The following is a 27,779-nucleotide window of genomic DNA, read 5'->3' on the forward strand; positions in this document are numbered from 1 at the left end:
ACCGTGGCGTTCACGTGAGACAGTTGGCAGTGTTCCCAGACCTACACTGATCAACTATTGATGTCTTGTTCTGAGGATAGGTCAGCAGTTTAGTTCCAAGAAAGCCCATTTTAAAGATAATTAAGTGGTGGATCTACCTATTCTCACAGTTGTCACTTCACAAGATTGTTCTGAGAGTAAGAATTATTTCATGGTTCATGGTAGTAAGATATGAGTTTGTCATTAACATGAGCATCAAAATGGCCTCTTACCTGTGTTTTATGTTTTTGTTTTTTTTTATAATCACAGGTGATGGAAGTAAAAGGACAAATGATCCATGTCCCTGAATCCAATTCCATGCTCTTTTTGGGTTCTCCTCGTGTTGACAAACTGGATGAACTGATGGGACGAGGACTCCATCTTTCTGATATCCCAATCCATGATGCCACACGTGATGTCATCCTGGTTGGTGAGCAGGCTAAAGCTCAAGATGGTCTCAAAAAGCGAATGGATAAATTGAAAGCCACTTTAGAAAAAACCCATCAAGCTTTGGAAGAAGAGAAGAAGAAAACTGTGGATCTTCTATATTCCATATTTCCAGGAGATGTGGCTCAGCTGCTTTGGGAAGGGAAGTCTGTTGAAGCTCGGAAGTTTGATGATGTCACGATGCTCTTTTCTGACATTGTGGGTTTCACAGCTGTCTGTGCTGAGTGTACACCAATGCAAGTGATTAGTATGTTGAATGAACTCTACACTAGATTTGACTATCAGTGTGGATTCCTGGATATTTATAAGGTAAGAAGTTTACTCCTGTTCTACTTCCTTTTTCTGGTCATTGAATATTTTTTCCGAACCGTTTTGAGATATTTTTTGTTGTGTTAATTTCTAATTCCATGGACATTCCATTTTTAAAGAAAATATAACATTTCTTTTTTTTGCCTTAGACTTCTAAGACTTAGATTTCACTTTCCTTGGTGTTCTTTAAAGGAGTTCTCCAGAACTTTTACTATTATTTACCTATTCTCAGGGTAGGTCATCAGTAGATGCCCTGTGGGGACCCAATGCTTATAGACAGTGCTGGAAGCAGATAACACTGTCTGTATTGCAATGCACTAGTTTAGCACTGCAGGCGTAGCTGTACCTATAGCACCAAACCAGGCAGCTGCAATGTTGACAGCATTATATGCTTCCAGTGCTTTCCACATTGACAGCAAACCATTAGCTGCTCAGTAGAGATCCTGAACAGTGGATCCCCACTAATCAACTTTTGATTACCTATTTAAGGATAGGATATCAATAGTAAAAGTTCTGAAGTACCCCTTTAAGGATCATAAAACTCCAAGAGTCGAAGCTTGGCTTTCCTTCACTTCAGGCAAAAATTCTGTAAACTTCTCTAGCCCTGTACCTAAAATCACTAACCAAGTGACCTGTTGGTACTGCCTCTGCACTCAGCACTTCCTTCACGTGCCCCCCCCCCCCCCCCCCCCCAGCACTCCCAGATTTGCCCTTTTGTATGCCTAAATTGAATATTGGCCAGAGTGGTGAATAGAAAAGTTTTACATGACTCTGATGTTCCTTGTACCATCAGAAAACAGCGAAAACCAATAAAGATAATCCAATGTGTCTGATCTGCTCTATCTCAAGAACAAAGACAATTTGGGTCTAACAGCCTCCACTCTGAGTTGCAAGCTTTGAGACCAAAGCCAACTGTAAAGATTCTATTGTAATTGACCCTTTGGTTTTTGTTAGATGTGCCAGCAACAATCCCAAATACTAAGACAGGAAATTATAGACCAATAATGGTCCTTTTACATGGGCTTTATATGCTCATTGATCGATAGTAGAGCTTCTCATGTGAACGGGGAGATGTACAGCTGGCCTATGGGGCGAATGATCGTCTTAGCAATTGTTCCTCCCCATAAGCCGATTCTCAGCCCATGTAAAAGAAAATAAAACAATTCCTAATCAACATGAATTACATCGGTCCGTGTAAAAAGACAGTAAGTTTAACTTCCATTATGAGGAAACGTTTGAAGGTTTTTTTAAGTTATTGCAACCTGGAGTATCCCAATGAGAACAAGGTTGTGGCTTAGTGTCATCACAGGTTCATGAGGAACTGGTCTTACCATTCCAATCAGCGTCTAGTAGATGGTGAGTTCCAACATGGGTCTTCATAAGGTTGGATTCTAGATGTTGTATAACTCAGTTTTTCAAAAGAAGCTTTGCACAGTGTTAAATATAAATATATATATAGCAAATTTAACCCATATGTCCGCACCCGGGTACCGACTAGCCACTCATTCATGATTTTTCTCTTGTTTGTGCAAAGGTTTCTTCAAGCGGCTTTAGATTCCCACGATTTGACCTTTTTTTGATTTTTAAAGCATGTAATTATTTTTAAAAATGGAGTTGAAACTAATGCTCCCCAGTCGCACCCAGAGTACCCGGGTATCCATGCATATTTTTATATTATTAACCCCTTCCCGCTCCAGGGCGTAAGTTTACGTCCTGGCAGTGGGGTACTTCCCGCAACAGGGCGTAAACTTACGTCCTGGGGATAGCGCGAGATCACATATAATGTTATCACATATGATGTTATCGCGAGAACCAGGCCTGTCGCCATGGCAACAGGATGCCAGACACTGGAATCCTGTATTGCCAATGCCTATTATCGCTGTATAAGCGATAAGGCATGGCAGGGCCGTAGCCCTGCCATGCCTTATCACAGCGATGGGCAGTACTGTGGTCAAAGTCCCCAGGGGGACATAAGTTGTGGAAAAAAAAAAGATTAAAAAAATGAATTAAAAAAAGTAAAAAAAAAGTTTAAAAAAACCTTTTTTTATGCTTTTTCTCATATTAGCACAAAAAAAGGTTAAAAAAAATTAAAACCCCACATATTTGGTATTGTCGCGTTTGTAACGACGCATACAATAAGTTGCACATACTTTCGAGTGTGCATGAAAAAAAACGTTTTAAAAAAGAGCTAAAAAACTGAGGCAAAATGCTAATTTTTTGCAATTTGCCTCCCTAAAAACGCAATAAAAGTGATCAAAAAAGCCGTATGTACCCCAAAATGGTACTAATAAAAACTACAGCTTGTCTCGCAAATAATAAGCTCTCACTAAATAGGGTTTTTCTGCAGTCAGGCAAATTCTCAGCCTGAAATCATAAAATAAATAGAACAAGCGGCAGCATGACAGTCCTAGTGGTGGACTGCCACCACTAGGACTGTCATGCTGCCGCTTGTTCTATTTATTTTATGATTTCAGGCTGAGAATTTGCCTGACTGCAGAAAAACCCTATTTAGTGGGAGCTATACTATTGATAGCTTTTGAGTATATCAAAACTCACTTACTAAAAGGATCTAATAGACAGCGATGCATTACCTGGGGAACTTTTTTTAGTGCGCAGACTATCTGGGTATTGACCAAGACATCACTCTAAGTGATAACTGGGCACTGTTCCTCTAGGAAATATTATTAGGCTATCAAGTACCGCATATCAGCTTAGGAGGAATTACTGCAGCGATCACTCCTCATAGTGGGGTGCTAATTCAATACAGTACCTTACCTATACTTACTCATTGCCTCTAATGGATTATAGTCCTAATCTATAAACAATTTTCTATACTCAGTTGATGACTGATAACCTTTCTCCAGGGAATCATCCCAGGAGATACTTGAGCCCCTGAGGAGCCCACGCAGTGGGCGAAACGCGTAGGGAAATTACAAGGTCTATTCTGTACATAAAAACATCTCGTGTCTATTATACATTGGACTATATGAGTTGCATGTAGATTCCGGCTGATTACGACATCATGTTCAGGTTCGGAAAAAATGCATAGGTTTTTTGGAACATTAAAACCAAGAAACCCCCCCCAAAAAGAGCTATCTTTTGGACGTAAAAGACCTAATAAAGAAAACGTCCAAGATTGATACTGATCTTGAAGTGTTACTGTATGATACAATTTCACATTCCCTACCGGATAGTGGATTTTTTTTTTTTTGTTTGTGTGTCCATAAGGTTTTTAAGCAATATTTATTAAAAGTTAATTTTTATGAATTTATATTTTTGGGTCCTAAAGGTGAAAGAACTATCAGCAATAGATTTCATGCAGACCTAAAATTCATTGTTGGTCTGCTGTCGCATTGTTCTGTGTGAGCAGGCAATGGTTCATCTATGGTGAGTTCGGAATGATTTCCGGTCCTCTGCGCCTCCATTCACTGATAGAGGATCGCTCCCGTGTAAAAGCACAGGAGGGATCATCGCTGTGATGGCTTTTGGGTGCTAAATTGCCCTACAGTCACCCCATGTAAAAGGGGCTTTAGGCTATTTGCACAGTTCATTGTAGTTTATGGACTGCCAGACTATGCCTATAGCATAGGTGTGCTATGATAACTATGCAGCATGCTGTACCATTCAAGATGAAGAATAATACTCCTGTACTTAAAGGGAACTTGTATTGTCCCCACAGCATCATAAACTAAGTTATGGTGCTTTAGGGGGATGTGACAGGGAGTTGGGTGATGTGTTATTATTTTTATATTCACCGCGTCCCTCTACCCAGCGCTGGCGCATGGTAAACTCAGGGCGCGGCACTTAAATCTGACTCTTTTCAGCGCCCCAACTCTCCAATAGAGGGAGACTTGGATTTTTGTGCCACGCCTACCTAAGCAGGTGACAGTTCTGGATCACGGGAGTGGGTAAGTATAAAAAATACATAACCCAGCTCCCTGTTACATCCCCTGACCACACCATAACTTAGTTTATCATGCTTGTAGGGATATGACAGCTTTCCTTTAAGATTCTGTTTTCAGCGTTTCTATCTACTGGCTAATAAGGGAGATAGAACAATACCTTTGCAACGCCACTTATTAGGTAGCGCTGCAGAGGTATTGTTCCATCTCCTTTATTTGCATATTACCCAGAGGAGCATGAATGGGCTTACAAGTCTCCTCACTCACCTTCAAGATACTCTCCCTAAGAAGAAAAGATAGCGTTCCTCACCCTCATCACAGGCCTCTCGCTAGCCAAGCCAGAAACGTACTGCACAATGATGAGAGGCAAACACTCTGAAACAGCTGTCTATGTATGGATTCTGCCTTGGCTTTCAATTCCCACTCATTGTTACAAGGCTTGTATAAAGAGTCTAACATTGACTTGCAGGAATGCTGCCTTCCAGTAGGTGGCGCTGCAGGGGTATTGTTCCATCTCCCTTATTTGCATATTACCTAGAGGAGCATGAATGGCCTCATAAGTCTCCTCACTCACCTTCTAGGTGCTCTCTCTAAGGAAAAAAGATAGCGTTCCTGACCCATATGTATTGGTTAACACGGTACAAATAAATATTTTTTATATTCAGATAAGATACTTAGATACTATGATACTTAGTTATTAGCCAAAGTCTTAAGGAACTGTATATAATGTTCTCTCTTATCAGTACACAGTTTGTTGATATCAGTGTCATATTTTGTAAAACATCCTTCAAGTTAACTATTTCTAATCAACTATTGTATAGAGACTAGAGATGAGCGAGCACGCTCGGATAAGGCAGTTACTCGAGTGAGCATCGAGTAACTGCATTCTCGTCCGAGCAGGCTCAGGGGGGCGGCAGGGGGGAGAGAGAAAGAGATCTCTCTAACTCTCCCCCCTGCTCGGACGAGAATACAGTTACTTGAGAAGAGCGATTCTCGTTCGAGTAACTGCCTTATCCGAGCGTGCTCGCTCATCTCTAATAGAGACTGATTAGTTAAAGTGATCTTCTGGTCCTGGGATAAAACTTGTTCAGGCATCAGACGTGGAGCTGTGATATTACCTGGTGCCACCTTTTTCCTGGTTCCACCTGTTTCTGAGACCCCTCTTCATCAGTCCTTCATGGCCACGGCACTGCTTCCAGATTGACCAGTGCTACTCATGTGTCTTAGACTACTAAAATCAGTGCACAGTGTGCATTGGGTAATCTAAATATCGCTGCGGACATCTTGGACATTTGAAGTAGGGCTCGAGAAACAGTAGGATTAGTGGCCAAACCAAGAAGAGAATGGCACTAGATAATAGAGCTCTCTCCCACTGAACCCTTGACAAACTTTGCCCTGGAACTGGAGGGTTGCTTCAAGAGCAGGGCTTCACAATCTTTTAGTCTTAGTGTCTCATCAGCCATAATAGTGGTCATAATGCATGAGAACATTTTAAAAGATTACCTCAATTCATCTTAAAATTTGTCACCTGAGGCCAGTAGAAACATTAAATAAGCCCAAAAGGAATTGGATATGTTGCTAAATCGGAAAGTGAAAAACCTCAAATAAGATAAATTCTATTGGAAATGACCTATCTCCAACTAGTGCGGGGTGCTTCACTGGTGAGACCAGCCTCAAACCGAAAGGCAATAATATAGTGTGTGTTCAGTTTTATTCATTACTTTATTTTATTTTTAGCTTTTTGCCTTTTTATTTTCTCCTTTTTTGGGGCAGTCCAATAGAAACTGCCACATTAGCTGTAATGGAAAAGTCTTACTTTACAACATTCTGCTACAATCGATGCTGTAAGGTCTGGCTTCAATTCCCACTGCAATAATAGAAAAGACATTTTATTCCCTCGTGAAATTCGTCAAATGCTGCTACAGTCTGAAGAAAACAATAGAGAAGTCCCGTTGTTTTTTTTGCAGAAGCTAAGAAATAAGACTTGTATAGAAAAATAAGAAATAAGAAATTTGATGCAAAGTCATAGCTTTTCATTATTGGAACTCTTGGAGATTTCGTTCGGAACATTTGCCTACATGGAAAATTAAAGACATTAGTACACATTTGATAATTCTTTTATGCCATTCAAAGTGGTCAGCGTAGTTGGCCTTGCCAGCTCCAGTGATGTTTCTCTTCCCTCTACTACTTCCCCTTCACCCATAAAGGCTCTTCTTGATTTCAGGTCCCAGAGCTGTGTGTCAAGTGGGTGGTCCCCATTGCTCACTATTAGAGATGAGCGAGCACCCAAATGCTCGGGTCCGTGTTATTCGAGTCGAGCTTTTCATAAAATTCGAGAGCTCTACTCAAGTAACGAACCCCATTGCCTACAATGGGAGACTCGAGCATTTTTGTATGTGGGGCGCCAGGTGCCAAGCTTTTTTTTTTTTTCTAGGTCCGTCTCCCTCTCTCTCCCTCCCCTGCATGCCAGACAAAAAATTTGCCATTGACGCGTGCTGCAGCGGGGAGGGGCCAAAACAGGCACGTCACAGCGGGGAGGAGCCAAAAACTGGGGCGGGGTCGAGCACGGCTTGAAGCTCGTTCGAGTAATGAGCACCATCGAGTACGCTAATACTCGAACGAGCATCAAACTCGGCAGAGTACGTTCGCTCAATTCTACTCACTATCAATGGATGATATCAGGCTTGATTAACAGTGAGCGGTGGTTTCCACCCACCTGACAAGTGAGAAAAGTCACTTGGTGGAAGTTTCTAAAAGTCCAAAAAGTTTTCTAGATGATAGCAAACTTATGTTGGTTGGAAAATCTAACTATTTTTTTTTATCACAGATGCATTCAGTATCTGAACAAATACTTGCCTTTGATCTCACTCCTGCAACTCACCGCTCACCCCCGCCGGCCCCCGAATCTTTTCTCACGAGCGGGCATGTACTCGAAAATGGCAATACTCGCTCGAGTATTTTGCCTTAACGAGTACGCTCGCTCATCTCTACATCATATGTTTCCCTCACCACTTAGATGAAGCCCCCCAACTGCCCTCCTCTAGGCTATGTAAACCCAAGAAGCCTTGGTCACCTTAGAGCACAGAATGGCAGCGATCATGTGATTTACTCTCATAACTGCTTGCTGTCCCTATATGCATCCTCTTTTGGGTCTCCATAGACCCATTGTTGCACATTTTTGTAGACCTATTGTTGCTCACTGATACATCCACTGTGAAGAAGCCTATGACTAGCAGTTACATAGTCTAACATTCCATTTGCACATAGCTCAAACAACCCAACTACATCTCCCTTCCTTGGCACCAAAACCAATGTCCGTAGTTTTACATGAAAGCAAGGCCTCTAAAGGAGGGCTACGTGCTAACCCACCAGAGTCCTTACCCATCATAGCATATCTACAAGATAACAACATCACAAGATCAACAAACATTTCCACACTGGCTTTTAATGTGAAATGGAGTTTGCTTTTTATGCAGTCTGCAAGGGTTAATTTTCATTGCTAATTTATGGTCCCCTTAAGAAGGGAAAATATTTTGATCAGCCTCAACGTGAGAAACATGGGAACTGCAATCCTTGTGCTCCCGAGAGGGAAATCCTTCTAACTAAACATGGGAATTGAGCTAGTTGTGAGAGGATGTGGAATGCTGGATCAGACTCCAGTGTATTGGGCTAGAAGTTGTGCCTCATTCCCAGACCACTATTCCAAATGGGGAATGGAGGACCTACAGAATGTAACATGCTGTCATCCTATGTTACATACCATCTGCTTTATCTTTTTTTCTCAGGCTTACAGTTTTTCATTGAAGGAATTTATTGAAAAACAATGGACAAAAATAATTTGGAGAGCACTTACCATTTGCAAATTTTTTACAGAAAATATGAAAAAAATGCCCAAACGGTAGCTTGTTTTGATCGAATCCAGACAGTGCCAACATTGCGGATGGTGCTCTGTGCCCTGTGATCCACAGTTGACTTTCTACTCACCAATAAGAGAATATTTAAAAGGGTTGACCCAAGATTTAAACTTATCTCCAATCAGGAGGGTTGATAAGTGTCTGATTGGTGGGTTTCCAACTGTATCAGGGATCAGTCAGGTTCATCAATGGATCGGTATGGAGGGAGGAAGGTATAATGACTGTAATTAGCCTGTCATGATCATCTTAGTTTTGATTTGTAGATTTTCTTTTAAACTGGTGATAGACTCCCATTGAGGGCTCTTTCACATGAATGTATATCGGCCACCGTTTTCACGGCCGGCCAATATACGCTCCGATCTGAGGAGTCAAAACTTGTGAACGGGCACACAAATCTAACGTTTGTGCCCCCGTTCAGATGGCATGGGGCCGGCACATATACGCCAAGGCCACCATGCCATTGACCTTCCCTTCCCCTCGCCGGCTCACCTATTTTCTCCTCTTCTCCGGGTTTTCTGCAATGGGAGGGGGCGGGACGAGGCGAAGCTAAGCTCCCGCCCCTTGTTCGCAGCCAGCAATGAGAGGAGGCGGAGCAGTGCTTAGCTCCACCCCACCCTATCCCCTCCCATTGCAAACAGCCGGGGAGGAGGAGAGAAGGGGAAGGGAGTTTAGCAGTCATGCTGTAAAATCCCCCCCACCTCCTATCTCCGGCCACTGTCATTGGCTCCCTTAGGAGTTAATGCAGCAGCCGATATATTCCGGGCCGAAAGATAGTTCCAGGACTATCTTTTTGGCCCGACATAAAAGCGCCCGGCGCTATATTGGCCAACCAGGCGCTTTTACATCGTGTAAATACGGCCATGTGATCTAATGCATTGGAATCCAATGCATCAGATTGTAGCGTATATCGGCTGGCCGTGAAAACAGCAGCCGATCTACACCCATGCGAAAGAGCTCTTAAAGTGTGAAATATACACACTGATCAATCAAGAAAGGTAATCTTGGCTGTGATCATAAATTAGCTGTTAAGAATGTGCAAGAGAGGGGAGATAAGGCTGGAAACTAAGGGTGCTTTTTGACATAACGATCATCGTTCAAAAAATTGTTCAACCGATTGATGGCCATTCAGCCTAAGGGTGCATTCCCACGAACGTATATCGGCTCGGTTTTCACGCCGAGCCGATATACGTTGTCCTTCTGTGCAGGGGGGGGGGATGGAAGAGCCAGGAGCAGGAACTGAGCTCCCGCCCCCTCTCTGCCTCCTCTCCGCCCCTCTGCACTATTTGCAATGGGGAGAGTCGGGGCAGGGGCGGGGCTAATTTTCAAAACTTAGCCCCACCCCCGCCCCACCTCCTTTCATTGCAAATAGTACAGAGGGGCGGAGAGGAGGCAGAGAGGGATCGGGAGCTCAGTTCCTGCTACTGGCTCTTCATCCTACCCCCCCTTCACACGAGGACGACGTATATCGGCTCGGCGTGAAAACCGAGCCGATATACGTTCGTGGGAATGCACCCTAAATGTGAGCCAACGACTAAACGATGAATAAGAATCGTTTGCTTTTCGCTCATCGTTCATTTTATGCCGGAATGAAAATCATCGTTGGCTCATTCACTTATTGTTCAGTTTAAATGCTGATCATTCAGTCTCTCAGATCGCAAATGTGAAACACTTAATGATACTGAATGATTCTCAAACGAGTCAACGATGAACCTACCTGTCTAAAGAGGTTGCACGAGAGCGAACGAGCTAGCAATGATGTCACTAGCTCGTTTGCTCGTGCAAATGAGAATCATCCAGTGTAAAAGCACCCTAAGCCACCAGTCCAGCCTCATGGACAGACCTCCTATTGAGACTTAGGCCTTTTTTACACGGGTGACATGTGCTTATGCTGGCCGCATAGCTTTTAAATTGTTTGTCTAGTTAAAGGAAAAAAATTACAATTTCATATATCCGTTTAGCGAATTGTGACTTAATAGAAGAGATCCTCTGTTCAAAATTATGACCTCTTGATCAAAGTGGGGAGTAGCTATAAAGAGTGTCTTTCTCTGGAGGACCTGTCCTGTAATACACAAACATCTCATTGATTTCAATGAACACTATGTAATGCTTACCGGTTTTCCCTGAAAATAAGCCCTACTGTGATAATTAGCCCTACCCTTAGCAATACTCACCTAGCCGCTGGCGTCTGTGTCCCTCATCCTGGTCTCCGGCGCTGTGTCAGGCTGCAGTCTTCAGCATTGACAGGATTCTCTTCTGGTGACGGGGCTTTGAATACCCCGCCTCCGGTAAGAGAGCTCTGTGATTGGATCTAGCGCCAGCCAATCAAAGCCAGCGCTCAATCATTCACAGCTATTCAGTGAATGGCATCACTGAATGGCTGTGATTGGTTCATTGAGCGCCGGCTATGATTGGCTGGCACTTGATCCAATCACAGCGCTTACCTAAGGCGGGGTATTCAAAGCCCTGTAACCAGAAGAGAATCCTGTCAGCGCTGAGAACTGCTGCAGCATGGGGATACAGACGCTGGCGGCTAGGTTATTATTGCTTTTTTTACCTTATTGCTTATACTCACCTAGCCGCCAGCGTCTTTGTTCCTAGTGCTACACGCTGCTGCAGTTCTCAGTGCTGACAGGGTTCTCTTCAACTGGTAACTGGGCTTTGAATACCCTGCCTCCGATAGGCGCTGCGATTGGATCGAGCACCAGCCAATCAGAGCTGCCGCTTGATGAACCAATCACAGCACTTACCGGAGGAAGGGTATTCAAACCCCATTACCAGGAGAAGAGAATCCTGTCAGCACTAAGGACTACAGCAGTGCGTGGACCAGCGCGAGGGACACAGATGCCGGTGGCTGGGTAAGTATAAGACACCCCCCGGAAATAAGACACTGTGCTTCTTTTGAGGCAAAAATGAATATGTCAGTGTCTTATTTTCGGGGAAACTTGGTAAGTTAACCTGTGGGGGTGCTGTAGGGAAATTAAACACTTACTGCCTGGTTTCCCTACACGTTACAGAGGGGGACACTTTGTGATCATCCTATTGTCAAGGGTCTCCTCTAACAAATAGGGATTGTCCAAAACAAAGAAGCCCTTTATTGTGTTCTTAGGTAGTTTCTGTTAAAACAAATCGTCATTTCCATTTGGGCTTTTATTATATTTTTGAAAGCTTCTGCTACAAGAGAATTGAAGTGTTCTGCCCCTTTGGTCTGTAGCGTCCGGCAGAATTAATGGTTGCTATTATTAAATACTGTTTTCTTAAAATTTCAGGTTAAAATGTGTAATGTGTTTCTCCAACAGGGAGACGGGATCACTCTGGTAATAGCTCCATCCGAAAGAGCAGCCATTTAAATCTAAAATGCCCAATTAGGTTGATTGGACGCTGTTGCTGTCCAGTGAATTTCTTCATGTTCCTTAAATTCCAGCGGCAGCGCTGTAGTTTTTACTGAGGGTTTGAATATATAATTTACTTTGCATCTCTTTTGTGTCATTTGTGAAGTGGTTAGCACAATGTCTGCAAGGAACAATATTAAATATTAGGTGTTTCTGCGAATTGTTCAGTGTCATCTGAACCTGAAGCCACACTCCCTTCCATCTGACACTTATTTCTGTTTACATACGTTTTATTGGTTTTCTTAAAATCAAAGCATACAAAACTGTGCGAACAATAAAGTTATAGAGTAATGACAGGGACCAAAACTGTTGCAGCCGTTCTGAGGCCTGCACCTTGCTTACAGGCCAGACCAGGTTTTGGGTGTGCCCTTGCTTCTCCTGGAGCTGAGGGGTGTGGTAGTTGCAGGAGTAATGTCAGTCAGCACCTGGTGCTGAGTAGCTTGGCTCCTACTTAAACAGTGCCAGCATTATCTCCTGTGCTGGTCAATTACTTCAGTTGCCTTTGGACAGCGACGGAGGAACACATCTTGGCTGAAGCTCTCCATGCGAGCTAAGTTCTTTTCTGTTTGGTTTGGTTTGCTGTTTCGCTTTTCTTTTGTGCTAGGGCTCCCTGATAGGGACTTGTCAGTGGCCCAGGCACGCGTGCGGGCTCGCACTTGTCAGAGCGATCGGTCCGCCGAGTAGGCAGGGCCCCCTCCCGGGTTAGGGGACTATAGGGAGAGATTTCCCCATAGTTTTATGTTTTTCTTTGCACAGTTGTGCCTTTTGTTAGTGTTTTTGTAGTTGCACGTCCGGAGGACGCAACAAAAACTAAATGAGTAGATTTAACTAAATAGGCAGTAAGTTGCTTTGCGTAAAAATCCAGTCAAATGCAACTTATATACATTAAAAGAGAAAGGGTCCCCGAAAGGAAGTAATGTCAACAAGAAACTTGGGAAGACAAATCATAGTAACATAGTATGTAAGGTCGAAAAGACACATGCCCATCCAGTTTAGCCTATTACCCCCCAATGTTGATCCAGAGGAAGGCAAAAAAAAACAATGAGGTAGAAGCCAATGTTTCCCATTTAAGAGAAAAAAATTCCTGCTTGACTCCAATCTGGCAATCGGAATAATCCCCGGGTCACCGACCCTTCTGAAATAATCAGTGGTGTAACATGTAATATTATAACGCTCAAGAAAGGCGCCCCGGCCCCTCTTGTACTCTTTTATTTAATTTGCCATGACTATGTCCTCAGGCAGAGAGTTCCACAATCTCACTGCTCTTATAGCAATGAACCCCCTTCTATGTTGGTGTAGACACCTTCTTTCTTCTAGATGTAGAGGACACCCCCTTGTTACAGTCACAGCCATGGGTATAACCCCTGATATATTTATACATAGCTATTAGGTCGCCCCTCAGCCGTCTTTCTAAACTAAATATCGCCAATTTTGATAACCTCTCTGGGTATTTTAGTCCACCCATTTCATTTATTGCAAGCACCAATGCATTAAAGGTTTATAGCCTGCTTCCATGAACAACACGTTAATCGAGAGCTTAACGGTCAAAGTGGCCAATTTATGCCATTCCGAGGCAGGAAGCTCCTCGCCCAGGTCAGCCTCCTATTTGTGCATTTAGGAAAGCTTACCTGTAGGCAAAGTAAAGTTAGAGTAGAGTTTGGTGAGGATCTTGAAACCACCAGGAAGTGCATAACAAATGCATTCAAATACATACACATCAGCTGAAGTACGTCTATTATCTGTTAAGGATCAATTGTAAGCAGAATATTTCCGAATCCGGGATTGAGTGAACTGATGGAAACAACCTGCCCATCACATCAGTAATTCTAGTGAGGCCCCTGGAAATCCACCACCCAAATTCGGCTGTATTCAGACCCAGAAGAAAAGCGGGATTGCCAAACAAATTAGATATAGGCAAATGCTTGGAGACCAAATAGTATTGACTAGCCAGTGTGTCCAACAACACGAAGGATGAGGACAGAGCCACGCACATAATTACAGGTCTATTCCTGGTCCCACACCAAAAAATTTGATCAAGGGGGCGAACCGCGTGAGTTTTAATATCTACCCACGTAGGCCTATAATGATGGGAAAAAAACAGTAGTTAGCTCAGCCAGCTGGGCTGCGTCATAATACTGGCAAATATTTCTTTCTATCATACATTCAATAGGTTAGTAAGACATATTGTTCAAATGGAAGTGAGTGTGACTACAGAATCAGACAATACAGGGTTTGTTTGTAGTCTGTAACCATGGAGACATGATTAAAATTGAGTGCTAATGTGTCACTCTAAGGACCAATATTCTGTCCTGATTAATTTCTTAGTATATGTTATATCAGTCAGAGCTGTTTTTGGATACAGAACTCCAAATGATCAAACTATAGCACCATTAGGGTAAGCTTTGGAGGCTTGTGCATATTATTTTATTATGAACCCAATGCATAAACAATATGCAGAAAACTGTCATGCTCCCTCTGTGAACTTCTATGTTAATGACTTCTCGGAGAACCATTTGGCAAAAAGTGTTTCAATTAAAGAGATTAAATTGTAAGTGGGGGTTTCACCTATGCTTTACCTATTAAATAAATGCAAACAAAGCCTGGTTACTCACAAATGTATTCTTCTCATAAAAGCCTCCATGCAAACAACTTTCAGAAAGCTCCAGAAGACGTGTTATTGAGCTGCATCTAGCTGGAAAGGCCTATGGCAGCCCATTACCTCAAGCTGAAGAGGCGTTGGGTGATGCAACAAGACAGTGACTCGATGCATACAAGTGAATCAACTAATGAATGCTTGTGAAGAAGAAGGCGTGTGTTTTCGAATGCACAAGTCAGACTCCTGACCTTAACCTTATCAACATAACGTGGCATGAACTGAATAGGGCTATGCATGCGAGGCATCCCAGAAATATTGATGAACTGAAACACATTTGTAGATTAGAATGGTTTAAAGTTCCTCCTCAACGTCGTGCAAATCTTATTTGTAGTTACAGGAAATGTTTGCTCGAGGTGACGACTTCTAAAGGGGGATCTACGGGTTTTTAAATTAAAGGGTTCACTTTCTTTTTCTCCTTGCACTGTGGATGTTTACTCGGTGTGCTCAATAAAAGACATGAACAGTACAATTATTTGAGTCTTATTAGATTGTGTTTGTCTATAATAGTGACCTACATAACAATCAGATGACATTTTATTAGTAATCCACGTAATTACAAAGGGTTCACTTACTTTTTCTTACAACTGTATGTCTATGCAGTAGGATTTGGAGTTCTGTATCGGAAAAATAGAGCTATAAAGATATATTAGGATATGAGTCAGAACAGAATTTTCATCCTGTTTACATTAGGGACAAAGTGGTAGACATTGCCTTTAAGTCCATGGTGCACTTTTGTAGGTTATGTCTTTTAAATTTCATGGAAATTGTTTCTTTTCGAACTTTACTGCTCCTCTAGGAAGTCAGTAACACATTATTATATTTTTGTTTGTTACAAACAACTGTTTGCCTTGATTGCCGATTTTGCCGAATGAGTTTAGTTTCATCTACCAGTTGTATGCCCTTGGCATTCATATTGCACGCTATTACAACTTGCAGGGATCAGCAGCTTGCTTGCAATCTGTTTTACTGGGTTGTCCAAAATATTTCAATATCCTGAGTTTGCAGACCATCTGGAGAAAACCTTTTTATGTAAGAAATTTCACATCGGTGGTTTGTGCGGCAATGATGGTACAAGCTCTACTGGGAAATATCCCACCAAAGGCACATACAGGAAGAGTGAGCCATGGATTGTAAGAAACACTTGCATGGAGGACAAGTAAAACACTATTTATTTATTAATGAATTAATTGAATTATTTCTTTATTCTCAAACTTTGCTCATCATTTCTAAAATTCCAAATGATTTATCCCATTACAGCCACAAGTTTTATTAATTTTTCCCAGAAACAGCGCCACTATTCTCCATAGGCTATTTCTGGTATTGCACCTCAGTCTTACTCACTTCAATGGGAGTGAGCTGCGATTCTAGACCCAATTCAAGAGTGGCACTATATCTGGAAAACAGTTGCCTTCTTTTATTCTGGACTACCCCTTTAACTGTGGTTTTCCATAGGTGTACAAGTAAAGGCGCCTTAGTTAACTTAAAGGGGATGTCTGATTTAGAAAAAGGCATTTACATTATCTGTTATAGAATTGGAGATTTATATAGAGGTTTCCCATTCAGGGGTCTCATCTACTAACCAAAGTGGCTACGTGCAGCCTTGTCGTACTGAAGTGAATAGGACAGGCTGCAGTACTCAGAACGGCGGTTACAAAAAATACAGTGTGCTAAGTGTGAACAGAATCATACTCAGATGTAAATGTTGAAGAGACTGTAGTGCTTGCACAAGCACTTCAGCCCTCTCAATCAGCTGATTGCTGGAGGTCCATGGCAGAAGATCCCCATGATCAGATATTGATGGCCTACTTTAGTAATTGGCCATCAATTTCTACGACTCAGTTAACCCCTTTAAGATAAAATTTAAAAGGGACGTAAACTTGCTATGTATAGATGGAGGATGGACTCATAGAACAATGTGGTACGGGACACTTCAGTCTGACAATGATCAAGCCTAGCTATGACAAGATGATTTTTGACTAGATTTCCCTTTTGAGACCTCGCAATGCAATGAATAACATTAAAAGGGTTGTCAAAGGGTTAGCAACTTATCGCCTATTCACAGGACAGATGATAAGCATCTAATTACTATAGGTCACACTTCTGGGACCATCACTGATCACGAGTCCCTAGTCCCCCATTTGAATTAATTAGCAGTTATGCGTGTGCACTAGTGCTCCAATCATCTCTATGGGACTGCAGGGGATAGCCAAGGGCTACCTCCATCAATCCTGTAGACATTGAATGGAGTGGTCATTGCACATGCAACCACTGTTCCATTTAAACGGAAGACTCGGAATCCCATCTTTCGTGATTGGAAGAGGGTCTCGGTGGTGGAATCCGTAGTGATCCAAATGTATCACCTCTCCTTTGGGTAGGTGATACGTTGCTGTGATGGGAGGACCATTTAAAACAAGGCTGAATAGGCAACAAATACGGAAGGAGAACAATTTTGGCGTGTGAGATTAGCTTTAGTTACAATATGTCACATAATTTTTTAATTCTTCTTTCTATGTCAAAAACAGAAAGGTTGTCATTAGGTAATGCTATAAAGCTGTTCCTCACATCTTCTGGCTTCAAGATCAAGTGTCCATACCGTAGCTCCATCAAGAAGCTCTGCTGTTTTTCCTTTCATGGTGGCAGTAGATCTCTACCTTATTGGAATGGACCTTGTGCAGCTGCCCAGGTAGCCCATATAGTATATCCACCTTATGTTTGTTATATAAGTAGCACAACATATCGTAATACGGACTCAACGGTAGTTGAACCCAACTTGGATGTTGAAGAGATCTCCTTGACGGGAATCTCTCTAGCCCAATGCCTGTTGTCGAATGTCTGCCCTCTAAAAACTGATCTATGGAAACGTACTGTTGTAAAGAATTTATTTATGCAGCATTAATAATTAGTTTCTGGCAACAGATTTCCTTAATGATCCAGTTAATATCTCTGAGTCTCATTATATGACTCGTTAGCGCTGCCCGTAATTGATTATTGTGAATAAATATTTGGAAACTCTTTGTATCCTCGCCACTTTTCATCAAACTCTCCGTCTATATATGTTTTGCCAGAAATAAATAAAAACAGTGGAAAAGAGCAGCAGATCAGGTTTTTCCCAGAATACTCAAGAGCTTGCCAACCTTCCGAATCATTAAGTTGTATAAAATGCCCTGAGGTCTGTTGAGAGCTATTGCTTCTTAATTAGTCGCTCAGGGAAATCGCTAAGCTTTATAACTGAGGCGCATAGGTCTTTAAAGAAAGGACTCTGCCAGATGAACAGATCCGATAAATCCCTTTGGTGAATGCTTAAAACAATCCCAGTGAACAGGAGACGGGAATTCCAGGAGTTGTGTAGTTACACTTCTCTCATTTAGTATGCACGGCGATCAATTGAAGAGGAACTATTGTATATTGTGTTACTAAAAGAGCAATGTGTCATGTAAGATTAATTATTACAATTCATGACAGTCCGTTAATTAATTCCTGACGTGCACTTTACTAGTACAAGTTGTCGCTGACGATAATGACTGCCATGTTGTGTGGGAGCGTTGTGTAAGTAAATGGCCAATGATCTGTGGTGTACATAGGGGCTTGTACCAGAATATACAGGATTGTTCTAGGATCTTGTGCTTGTGTTATTATGGGCCAACAACCCTATATATCATAATCAAAGAATAATAATCAATGTATTACATCTCTGTATGTACGTCTTCCTAAACTGAATGGTGGTACTATGCGACCCATGCTGTATTGACATACTATTAACCCTTTCCAATCCAATTTGTATCCTGGTTTTCCTAGAGGGCTTACTCTTTTTCTGCCATTATACAATGGTGCTATATGCTGGCTAAAGCCAGTACTGCATGATGTGACACGTTGGATAGGCTCCGACAGCAGAGAGGCAATATACAGTAAGAGAACCCTGACGGACGTCTTCCAACATCAGAGCTATACCACATTAAATCATAATGTCTTCAGACGTGAGACAGTAGATTGGAAAGGGTTAACTCTTTGTAATATAACATCTATGGAAAAAACCTTGTACAATATAAAGGACGAGCAGGCAAGGACTGCACATCACTTCAGTAGAGCATTGATCAGATAAATAACCCTTCTGCTTCTTCCTCTTCTCCATCATTCTATATTATCTACTACTTCCTCTTCTTTTTTCTCATACTTCCTCTTTTTCTTCTTCTCTTCTCCTTCTTTGCCCTTTCCTTCTTCCACTTTTTTCCCCCTACATCTCCCTCTTTATTTTCTTCTACTCCCTCTTTGTTGCTTTTTTCCTCTTTTTTATTTGCCACCTTTTCCTTCTGCTTCTTTCTTTTTCTTCTCTTTTTTCCTCTTCTTCTCCTTCTTATTTCACCCCTTCTTTTTTCTACTTCTTATTTTTATCTGACTTCTTCCTCTTTTACGCTTTTTATTTTCCTCTTCTGCTCCTTGTAAGTCTTCTACTTCTTCTTCCACTACTTTTTCTGCGTCTTGCCCTTCTTTTTCTTCTACTTCCTCTTTCTTCTCTCTCTTCTACTGCTCCTTCCATTTTTCTTCGATTTATATTTCTCCTACTCCCTCCTCTTTTTTTCCCATTCATGTCTCTTATTATTTCTTCCATTCCCTCTTCTTCTCCATCTTGTTCTTCTTCCTCTTCCTCTTTTTTGTTCTCCTACTTCTTTCCCGTCTTTTTCTCATACATTTTCCTTTTTTTCACTTCTTTCTCTTCTTCCTTTCTCTCTCCTCCTTCTCTTTTTCTCCTTCTTCATCTTTCTTCTCTTCTTCTATCTCTTCTACTTCTTCATTCTTCCATTCTTCTTTCCCTTCTTTTTCAGGACAATCAGGGTATGCTGTGAGTTGTAGTTTGGCAACAACTGCAAAGTTGCAGATGGCTGCTATAGTTATAGGTAGTCATAGTGGTATTTATTATGTATTATACTAGTCCCCAGCAGCATGCCTATACAATAAATTTCCCTTCCCTTCATTTACCGTGCCACCGTGTGATGAAGGCTACTCAAATGTGGACGTAATGCAACCATAAAAGATAGTAATGGCAAAGTGACCAGACTTGTGACTTAGCTGTTATTAATAATCCGGCATACGCTGGAGAAAGACCCCGGCTCGCCCCTTGCAAACTGCACCAGTAAATCTTCCCCATTGTTTTCCTTTCTGATCAATGACTATTACAGCTTCACATTTTATCATTTTCTGTACAAAAAAATATTAAAAGCCAGAGAGAAAAGAGAGGAAGAAAATTGACTCATCATGATATCTTAGTCTATTTTAATGCATTTTGCCATGGGAACAGAAAGAATTTGTTGAAGCCATTCTTGCAATGACATATTACGCAACCATTTCAGAAAAAAGGATAATGATTTTATCACAGGGTATGCATGCTCTATATATTCCATTTAAAGGTTTTTTTTAAACCCCTGAAGCTCCTCCATATTGCAAAACACAATCATTGTGATAGAACTAGTTTGGGAAATTGTGTTCTACTTTCCAAATGCCAACGATTGGCCCAACATAGGGGCAGGATCATATATAAAATAACTATAGTATATTAGTGATATATATTACCCTCTCCCACTGGGGAATGCACCAGCTAGGGGTGAAAATAATCTCCTTGATTCCATCTTTGAGTTTTAGGTGCTGGAATATTTTTGCAGTCAGTCTTGACTCATCATTTCATCTTATGAATTGATTTAATAAAATATAATGTGGACAGTCCTATGTAGAGATGAGCGAGTATACTCGCTAAGGCACATTACTCGAGCGGGGGGGGGGGGGGGGGGCGGGCAGCGATGGGGGAGAGCGGGGAGGAACGGAGGGGAGATCTCTCCCTCCCTCTCTCCCCCCCCCCCCCGCTCCCCCCTGCAACTCACCTGTCACCCGCGCCGGCCCCCGAATCTTTAGAGATGAGCGGGGAGATACTCGGCTAAGGCACTACTGGCTCGAGTAATGTGCCTTAGCGAGTATACTCGCTCATCTCTAATCCTATGCAATGTCTACGGCGCTGATCAAACTTCAGTCCAGGAGTTCCTTCATAAATGCCGGAAAAAATAGTGCAGCATGCTGGTCTATTTGTGGGGGTAAAATTGCGGAAACTTAACGGAACCCGTTACGTCAATTAAGCACGGCTGGTTTTACTCATTTATGCAAATGTGAACAGGAGCTTAGTTTAAACATAGAATTGAGTAAGAATTATTTGAGAACTCTAAAGTTACCCTCCAGTCCTGGATACACAAAAATGGTCTCGCTGCTTCTTGAACTGAGTATCTAATACACTGTGTATTGGTATGCATCGGTAGTCTAAGACCCTACAGGCTGATCTGACTGGCCAATAGTGCTGATATCGACAGCACTGGCCAATCAAAGCAGATATAGTGTCTTAGACTAATGATGCATACTACTGTGTGTAGGGCACCCCACTTTAAAAAAGACATAGACAAACTGGAGCAAGTTCAGAGAAGAGTTACCAAGATGGTGAGCGGTCTGCAAATCATGTCCTATGAGGAACGGTTAAAGGATCTGGGAATGTTTAGCTTGCAAAAAAGAAGGCTGAGAGGAGACTTAATAGCTGTCTACAAATATCTGAAGGGCTGTCACAGTGCAGAGGGATCAGCCCTATTCTCATTTGTACAAGGAAAGACTAGAAGCAATGGGATGAAACTGAAAGGGAAGAGACACAGATTAGATATTAGACAGTGAGGGTGACCAATGAGAGGAACAGGTTACCACGGGAGGTGGGGAGTTCTCCTTCAATGGAAGTGTTCAAACAAAGGCTGGACAAATATCTGTCTGGGATGATTTAGTGATCCTGCACTGAGCATGGGGTTGGACCCGATGACCCTGGAGGTCCCTTCCAACTTTACCATTCTATGTGTGCACCAAAATTTGTATCAAATTGTGCATCAAAATTCTCAAAATTGGTGCAGATTTTGATGTGGATCCATATCAGACTTCACTCCTTGAGTTGAAAGGGCGAAATCTTCTGCTCATCCACATAAAATTCTGCATGAAAATCTGCACTAAATGGTGTTGATTTAGATGTCCATTTTGGTGCAGATCAGTTCCAAAACCAGCTATGAGTGAACACATCTTAGTGGGGCATTTGGGGATAATTGTTGTATGTACAAGGGTGTACGTATCATAAAAACAGACCATGTGACTGCTATGAAGCCCTTGTAGGTAGGTGGCCCCAGCTTTGATTCCATCATCCTTTTTGCTATTGATCAGCTAAAATGACTACAGGGCCTTTCTCTAAATAGGAACTGCATTGTTAGCAAACAAGGAGGCGGAGAATTGGTCCACGGGTCATTGTAAAGGGTGCCGAATGGAAAACAAACTGTAGACCCTTCTGTCCTGGGTGTCCAAATCGGAGACTATAATTGGGGGCTCATTTAAGCTATGAGGCCCTAACTCTTCGATGTATGCTACTGTGTACATGAATAGATTAAAGTCAGTATCAACCTTTATTTTTTTCCTACGTAAAACTAGATTTGCAATTTGTTTTGGTGGTTTTTTTTTACTTTTTTAAATTTTCTGTACATGATTATGGGGGTGGCCATCTCTTAACAGCATTCACAGATATGGTTTACACCAGTCACAGGAACCATAGGAACATCTAATCTAGAGATGTTCATTGACTTCTGTGGGAGAATGTTGTGAGCATGCTCCGCAATCTGTGCAGGGAGGGAAGGAGGTGTGCTGTGATCATCACCTATTGTGAATGGTGGATCTGTGTTATCTATATATAGATTTTTACCTTTCATTGCAATGTCACCTGTGATAAGGAGATGAACAGATAATGAGAACAGGATGTGACAGACTATTATTAGGTGCAGTGGTCAGTATAAAAACTGCAAGATTTTAGGATTCTAATATGAATAATGGCATTGAAAATGAAAAAAACATCAGCAAGATGTTTAAAAAAATGTTGAACAAAAAACTTGATTTATTCCGGAGGTCACATTCAAATGACACATTCTCTTAACCCTTTCCAATCCACTGTCTGACCTCTGAAGACCTTATGATTTAAGCCTGTACAGCTTCGATGTTGGAAGACATCCATTAGGGGTTCTCTTACTGTATATTGCCAGCCTCTCTGCTGTCGGGGCCTATCCAACATGTCACCTCATGCAGCACTGGCTTTAGACAGCATATAGCGCCATTGTATAGCAGCAGAAAAAGAGTAAGCCCCCTAGGAAAACCAGGATACAAATTGGATTGGAAAGGGTTAAAACATAGAGCAGCTCTGCTTAAAATCAATGTTTCCTACTATTAGTATCCACCAGCCATAATATGTAATATGTTCTTTATTTAAGATCTGGTAGTGATTCTATAGTGTCATACCTTCAAGTATTAACGATTAGTAAAATTGGGGTATGTGTTGTGCTCTCCTTATGACGTTTCCTCCCTGTTGTAACCTCCCCCCTCTCACAGCATGAGTTTTACAGTGTCTTCTGCAGCTGCATCCCCCTCTTACCTGCCTAATAGTTACTGTTACAGACTACAAGTAAGCGTGCTTTTAGATGGAACAATTACCATTCAAAAAACCGTTTAGGAGCTCATTCACATGAGCGTGAAATTCATGCTGAAGTTAGGCGCACAAGTAAAATGTGGCTAACTGCGTGAAAAATAGCGTGACTGGACGATTTCCCATTATCAAGCCACAAGCTTAATTAGCGGTGAAATTGCTCATTCACACTATTGGGAGCTGCGTGGTACTTTAAAAAAGCACTGCTGCTTCTGGAGGAGAGAGAGAGATGAAGGAAACCCCCTCGGAACCCCCTTCTCTGGGGGGCTTCCTTCCATCTCAGCGAAGCTGGAGGGATATCCCCTGCAGTGGTGAAACACTGGGGATTTCTGCATTCTCCCCCACAGGTAACCCCCTGTCTCGCTGGTGCAGGGCATATCCCTCCAGCCCTACTGAGATGAAGGGAAGTGCCGCAGAGAAGGGGGTTCCCCAGGGCTTTTCTTTATCTCTCTCGCTTCACTTTGGGGTTATTCCCCTGTAGCAGGTAGAAAGAGGGGGAGTGACTATAGGGCTTCTCCGAGAGTAGCTAGAAAGAACTGCCATTCAGCCCCACTCTCTCTCTTTGCTATGGTGGAATCTCTAGTTCTGCACTCTCTTTGTAGCCCTGCACTCTCTTTGTAGCAGCCCCGCAGGGTTAGAGGGGCTCTCCCAGGGATTCCCCCATAGCAAAGAAAGAAAGAGGGCAGGGCTAGTGAGTGGTTTCCTCTAGCCCCACCTTCCCCCCTCTCTCAGGGAAGCCCTATAGCCACTCCCCCTCTTTATCCCCGCTACAGGGCAATCACCCCATAGCAGGAAGAGAGAGGTTCCCCTGCAGAGGAGAATAAGGAAATCCCCAGCAGCAAGGGATTTCCTTCTCTTCTCCTGCAGGTGGACCCCGGCATTGTGCTGCTGGAATTTTCCTTCTTTTCCCTTGCAGGGAAACCCAGCATCCTGCTGCTGGGAAATTATTCTCCCTTTGCCGGCTGCCTCACATAGTCTCCCATAGGAGTCTGTGGAGACTTCTGCACTTTGCATACCAGAGATAGGTCAGTTCCTGTCTTTTTACGCAGCTGGGAATTTCAATCGCGCATGTCCTATTATTTTAAGTTACGCGCTTAAAATTCTCCTTTCCGAAGGTTTTTATAGCAATGCCTTGGCACTATTAGCCACGATTCTTTGGTGCAGGTAAGACGGTGTGCGTGTTAGGTGGCCTAAAGAAACAAAAGTGAAGAACGATAATAATCGTTCAGTCTAAATGCAGCCAACGACCGAATGACGAACGGTAATCGTTCACTTTTCGCTTGTCGTTCATTCTATGCAGGCATAAAAACCAGCATTGGCTCATTCACTTAGCACTCGGTATAAACAGCAATCCTTCAGTCCTTCATTCACTTTTACAAGGAATGTGAAAGACTGAACAACTGAACAATTTCTCCTTTGAATGAGCCAAGGATGTATCTACCTGTCTAAACAGGCTGCCCGAGAGTGAATGAGCTAACGGTGACGTCATTCGCTTGTTTGTTTGTTCAAACGATAAAACGACCCTAACTGGAGAGATTTGTGAACATTTACGAAGAGCCTGCAGGGTGGGGAAGGGGGGCACTAAAGGCTGCTGGAAGGGGCGGAAGATGCCACCTCCCCTAATAAGATGTCCAACAACGTTTTCTAGATTTAAATGTCCAGGGTGGGCCATGAAAAAGTAGCCCGCCTCTAACAATACTGCTGTAGGAAGAAGGAAGCAAATGGATTTTTTCCAAAGTTTTATTGATTTACCCACATGGTACGACAGATGCTGAAAGCAGTCACTGTTCAAATGAACCTATGGGCACATTGCAACATGTTGGCTGATACTGCCTGCAGCTCTTCAACGGGGATGCTGTGGATAGCGTTCATGATGTTTTCCCTGAGATTAGTCAGGGCATGCAGATTATTGCCATACACTTTCTGCTTTAAATTGCATGTGGATGAGTCCAGGGAACAGTCGCCATAACCCCTTGCTCACAGTTTACTCTTCCATAAGCAGTTCAACTTTCCATGCCACATGTGCAGATATGGCATGTTGGCTCATCTTGTTGGAAAAAAGTAATACATTCTTGCGCCTGGTGTGTGTTGGTTGTAAAACTGTTCAAACGTGTCCAGATAAACCGTAATATTCACAGGCGTTCCTGACAATGCGCACCAAACGTCAGTTCTCTGGTTGTGCCCTGGTGGTTCCTGAGGCAAGTGAGGATTTTCAGTAGACCAGTACTTCATATTCTGTGAATTCATATGACCTTATAAATGGAACCACACGTCATCCGTCATAAAGAACAGCAATGGGTCCAGAAGTCCTCTAGCAGTCATAGTCAGCAACCTCCTACAGCAATTTACACGTCTAACTTTGTCGAGATCTTCCTGCAGATGTTATTCGGTACCATTTCAGGTTCGGAGATTTCAGCACTTACCGACATGTCGTTCATGATACACCAAATTGCCGGGACTGTCTCCAAGTTGATTTTCGAAGACTATGTGCAATCTGTTGCTGACTGTCACGGGAGACTTCGGACATTCGGGCTGACAGAAACACCAGTTTCTTCATGTTTGTGATAGATTTGATTTGGCACACTTCTGAACCAGACTTTGAATACGATGTTTCGTAGGTGGTTTGTACTTGGGTACTTGTTGGCGAAGGCCTCTTGTGTTTCCTAAATTGCAAGAAGAACATCATCTTTCTGATGCAACGTGCCTAGAAGGACTAAATAGTAGGGAAAAATAAAGCCCGAACACTGCATACGGGGCGACACGACTTTGCCAGATAGTGCAAGGAACTATGGCCGCCTTCTAAAAGTGTGGTGCGGAGATTGGACATGGGCTACTTTTCTGTGGCTCGCCCTACACTACAGATTTATGCAAACAAAAAATCCAATATTGCAGATCTGGTATAAACCTAATTAAACTCCAACTGATGTGTACTTCATTTTATGGTTACTGATCTCTGTTTTTCGTATCCAAGTCTGATCACTGAAGTCCTCATTTTACAAATGAATGATTTTTTCCACGGGCTCAGTAGCGATATCTCTTACTTTCTCATTCTGATTTTGCTGGGATTTGCTCGGCTTGGTCCGCTGCACAGTAAAAACCAATATTAAGGTAGTCGCAGTATGAAGTATGTATTTAATGGTTGGCTTGTTGTTTGGTCTAGCTTATAATTTTACATCCCTATCACTCTCTGTATGGCATCATGCTCACGTACAACCGTTATGTAAGCAGCGATGCTTTTCTCATGCCAGAGGGGATAATTAGTGCTCATCTGTATGGTCTCAAATGATGCCAGCTATTGAGGACAGAGGTTTTTAGTTTATGGGATAAGTGATAAATGTACAATGGCCTGGGGTTCGAGTACTGGGTCCGCCATGATCACTAGAACGGGGCTTCTGAGGACTTTTGAGTGGTGGTCCACTCATTAAATGTCTATGGGACTGACTGAGATAGTTGAGTGCTTTGTTATCACCGTCAGTCCCATATTCATTGAATGAAGCAGTAGTGTGTCTGTGTGATCACCCCTCCATTCAAAGTCTTACAGAATGGCAGTTTGCAGAAATGTACAAAAAAGCACTCAGTTGACAGTTTTATGATCATAAAGGATTATATAATTACTTGGTGATTACTTACTTGGTGAAGGGGGCTGCCGTGGTAAACGCTCTTCCACAGACGTAAACCGTATTCACCAATGAATCTGTAATAAAAAAGCTTTCAGGGTTGCCTGGCGCTCTGCAGTAAAATTTATTGGAGCCTTAGATCCATAACACATCCAATTTGTATGCAATGCATGTGCACACTAAACCCCCTTTCTCAAACATATATGTCAGCAAAACAGTCTTAGCGAGCTATAACAACTCACATAATTGCCATAACCCTTGTGTAGAGGAGTGCCAGGACTTTGCCTTAAAACAGGAACTAACACTCATGGTCAAGCTTGGTGCTACAGGCAAAGTTCCAATTCATATCAACAGGAACATTGCCTGCAATACTAAGCCTGGCCACTGCATTAAGAACGGAGCTGTCTGCTTCCTGCAGAATTATGCTCAGTGCATAAGTGCACTAGTCCAACAAACAGTTGATTGACGGGATTGGCAGATAGCAGACTCCCACTGATCTATAATCGGACACATCTTACCCGGTTACACATACTTTACAACTGGACAAATTCTTTAACAGCTATAGATATTTATCATAATAGTCATCTTTTTATTTAACTGCTTAAGGACCTGGCTGTTTTGTACCTTAAAGGGGTTGTCTCATGAAAGCATGTGGGGTTATGCACTTCTGTATGGCCATATTAATGCACTTTGTAATATACATCGTGCATTAATTATGAGCCATACAGAAGTTATTCACTTACCTGTTCCGTTGCTGGCGTCCTCGTCTCCATGGATCCGTCTAAAATCGCCTCTTCTGGCGATTTTAGACGCGCTTGCGCTGTGCGGTCTTCTCCCTTCTGAATGGGGCCGCTCGTGCCGGAGAGCTGCTCCTTGTAGCTCCGCCCCGTCACGTGTGCCGATTCCAGCCAATCAGGGGGCTGGAATCGGCAATGGACCTCACAGTGAAGATCCCGGCGGCCATCTTACTAAGGTAAGTAAGAAGAAGGAAGAAGTCGCCGCA

The 27,779-nt window shown here is 42.5% G+C and overlaps 1 protein-coding gene across 1 annotated transcript in view; it reads left to right on the top strand.

Annotated features, from left to right (window-relative positions):
• GUCY1A2 (guanylate cyclase 1 soluble subunit alpha 2) overlaps nucleotides 1-27,779 on the top strand; it is a 193,611-nt gene that overhangs the window by 137,802 nt on the left and 28,030 nt on the right. Inside the window, exon 5 of the mRNA XM_066586260.1 lies at nucleotides 289-774. Coding sequence (XP_066442357.1) covers nucleotides 289-774 — 486 coding nt within the window. The remainder of the gene's footprint in view (nucleotides 1-288; nucleotides 775-27,779) is intronic.

Source organism: Eleutherodactylus coqui, chromosome 1 (assembly GCF_035609145.1).
Source record: "Eleutherodactylus coqui strain aEleCoq1 chromosome 1, aEleCoq1.hap1, whole genome shotgun sequence".
In the NCBI taxonomy this organism is placed as follows: domain Eukaryota; kingdom Metazoa; phylum Chordata; class Amphibia; order Anura; family Eleutherodactylidae; genus Eleutherodactylus; species Eleutherodactylus coqui.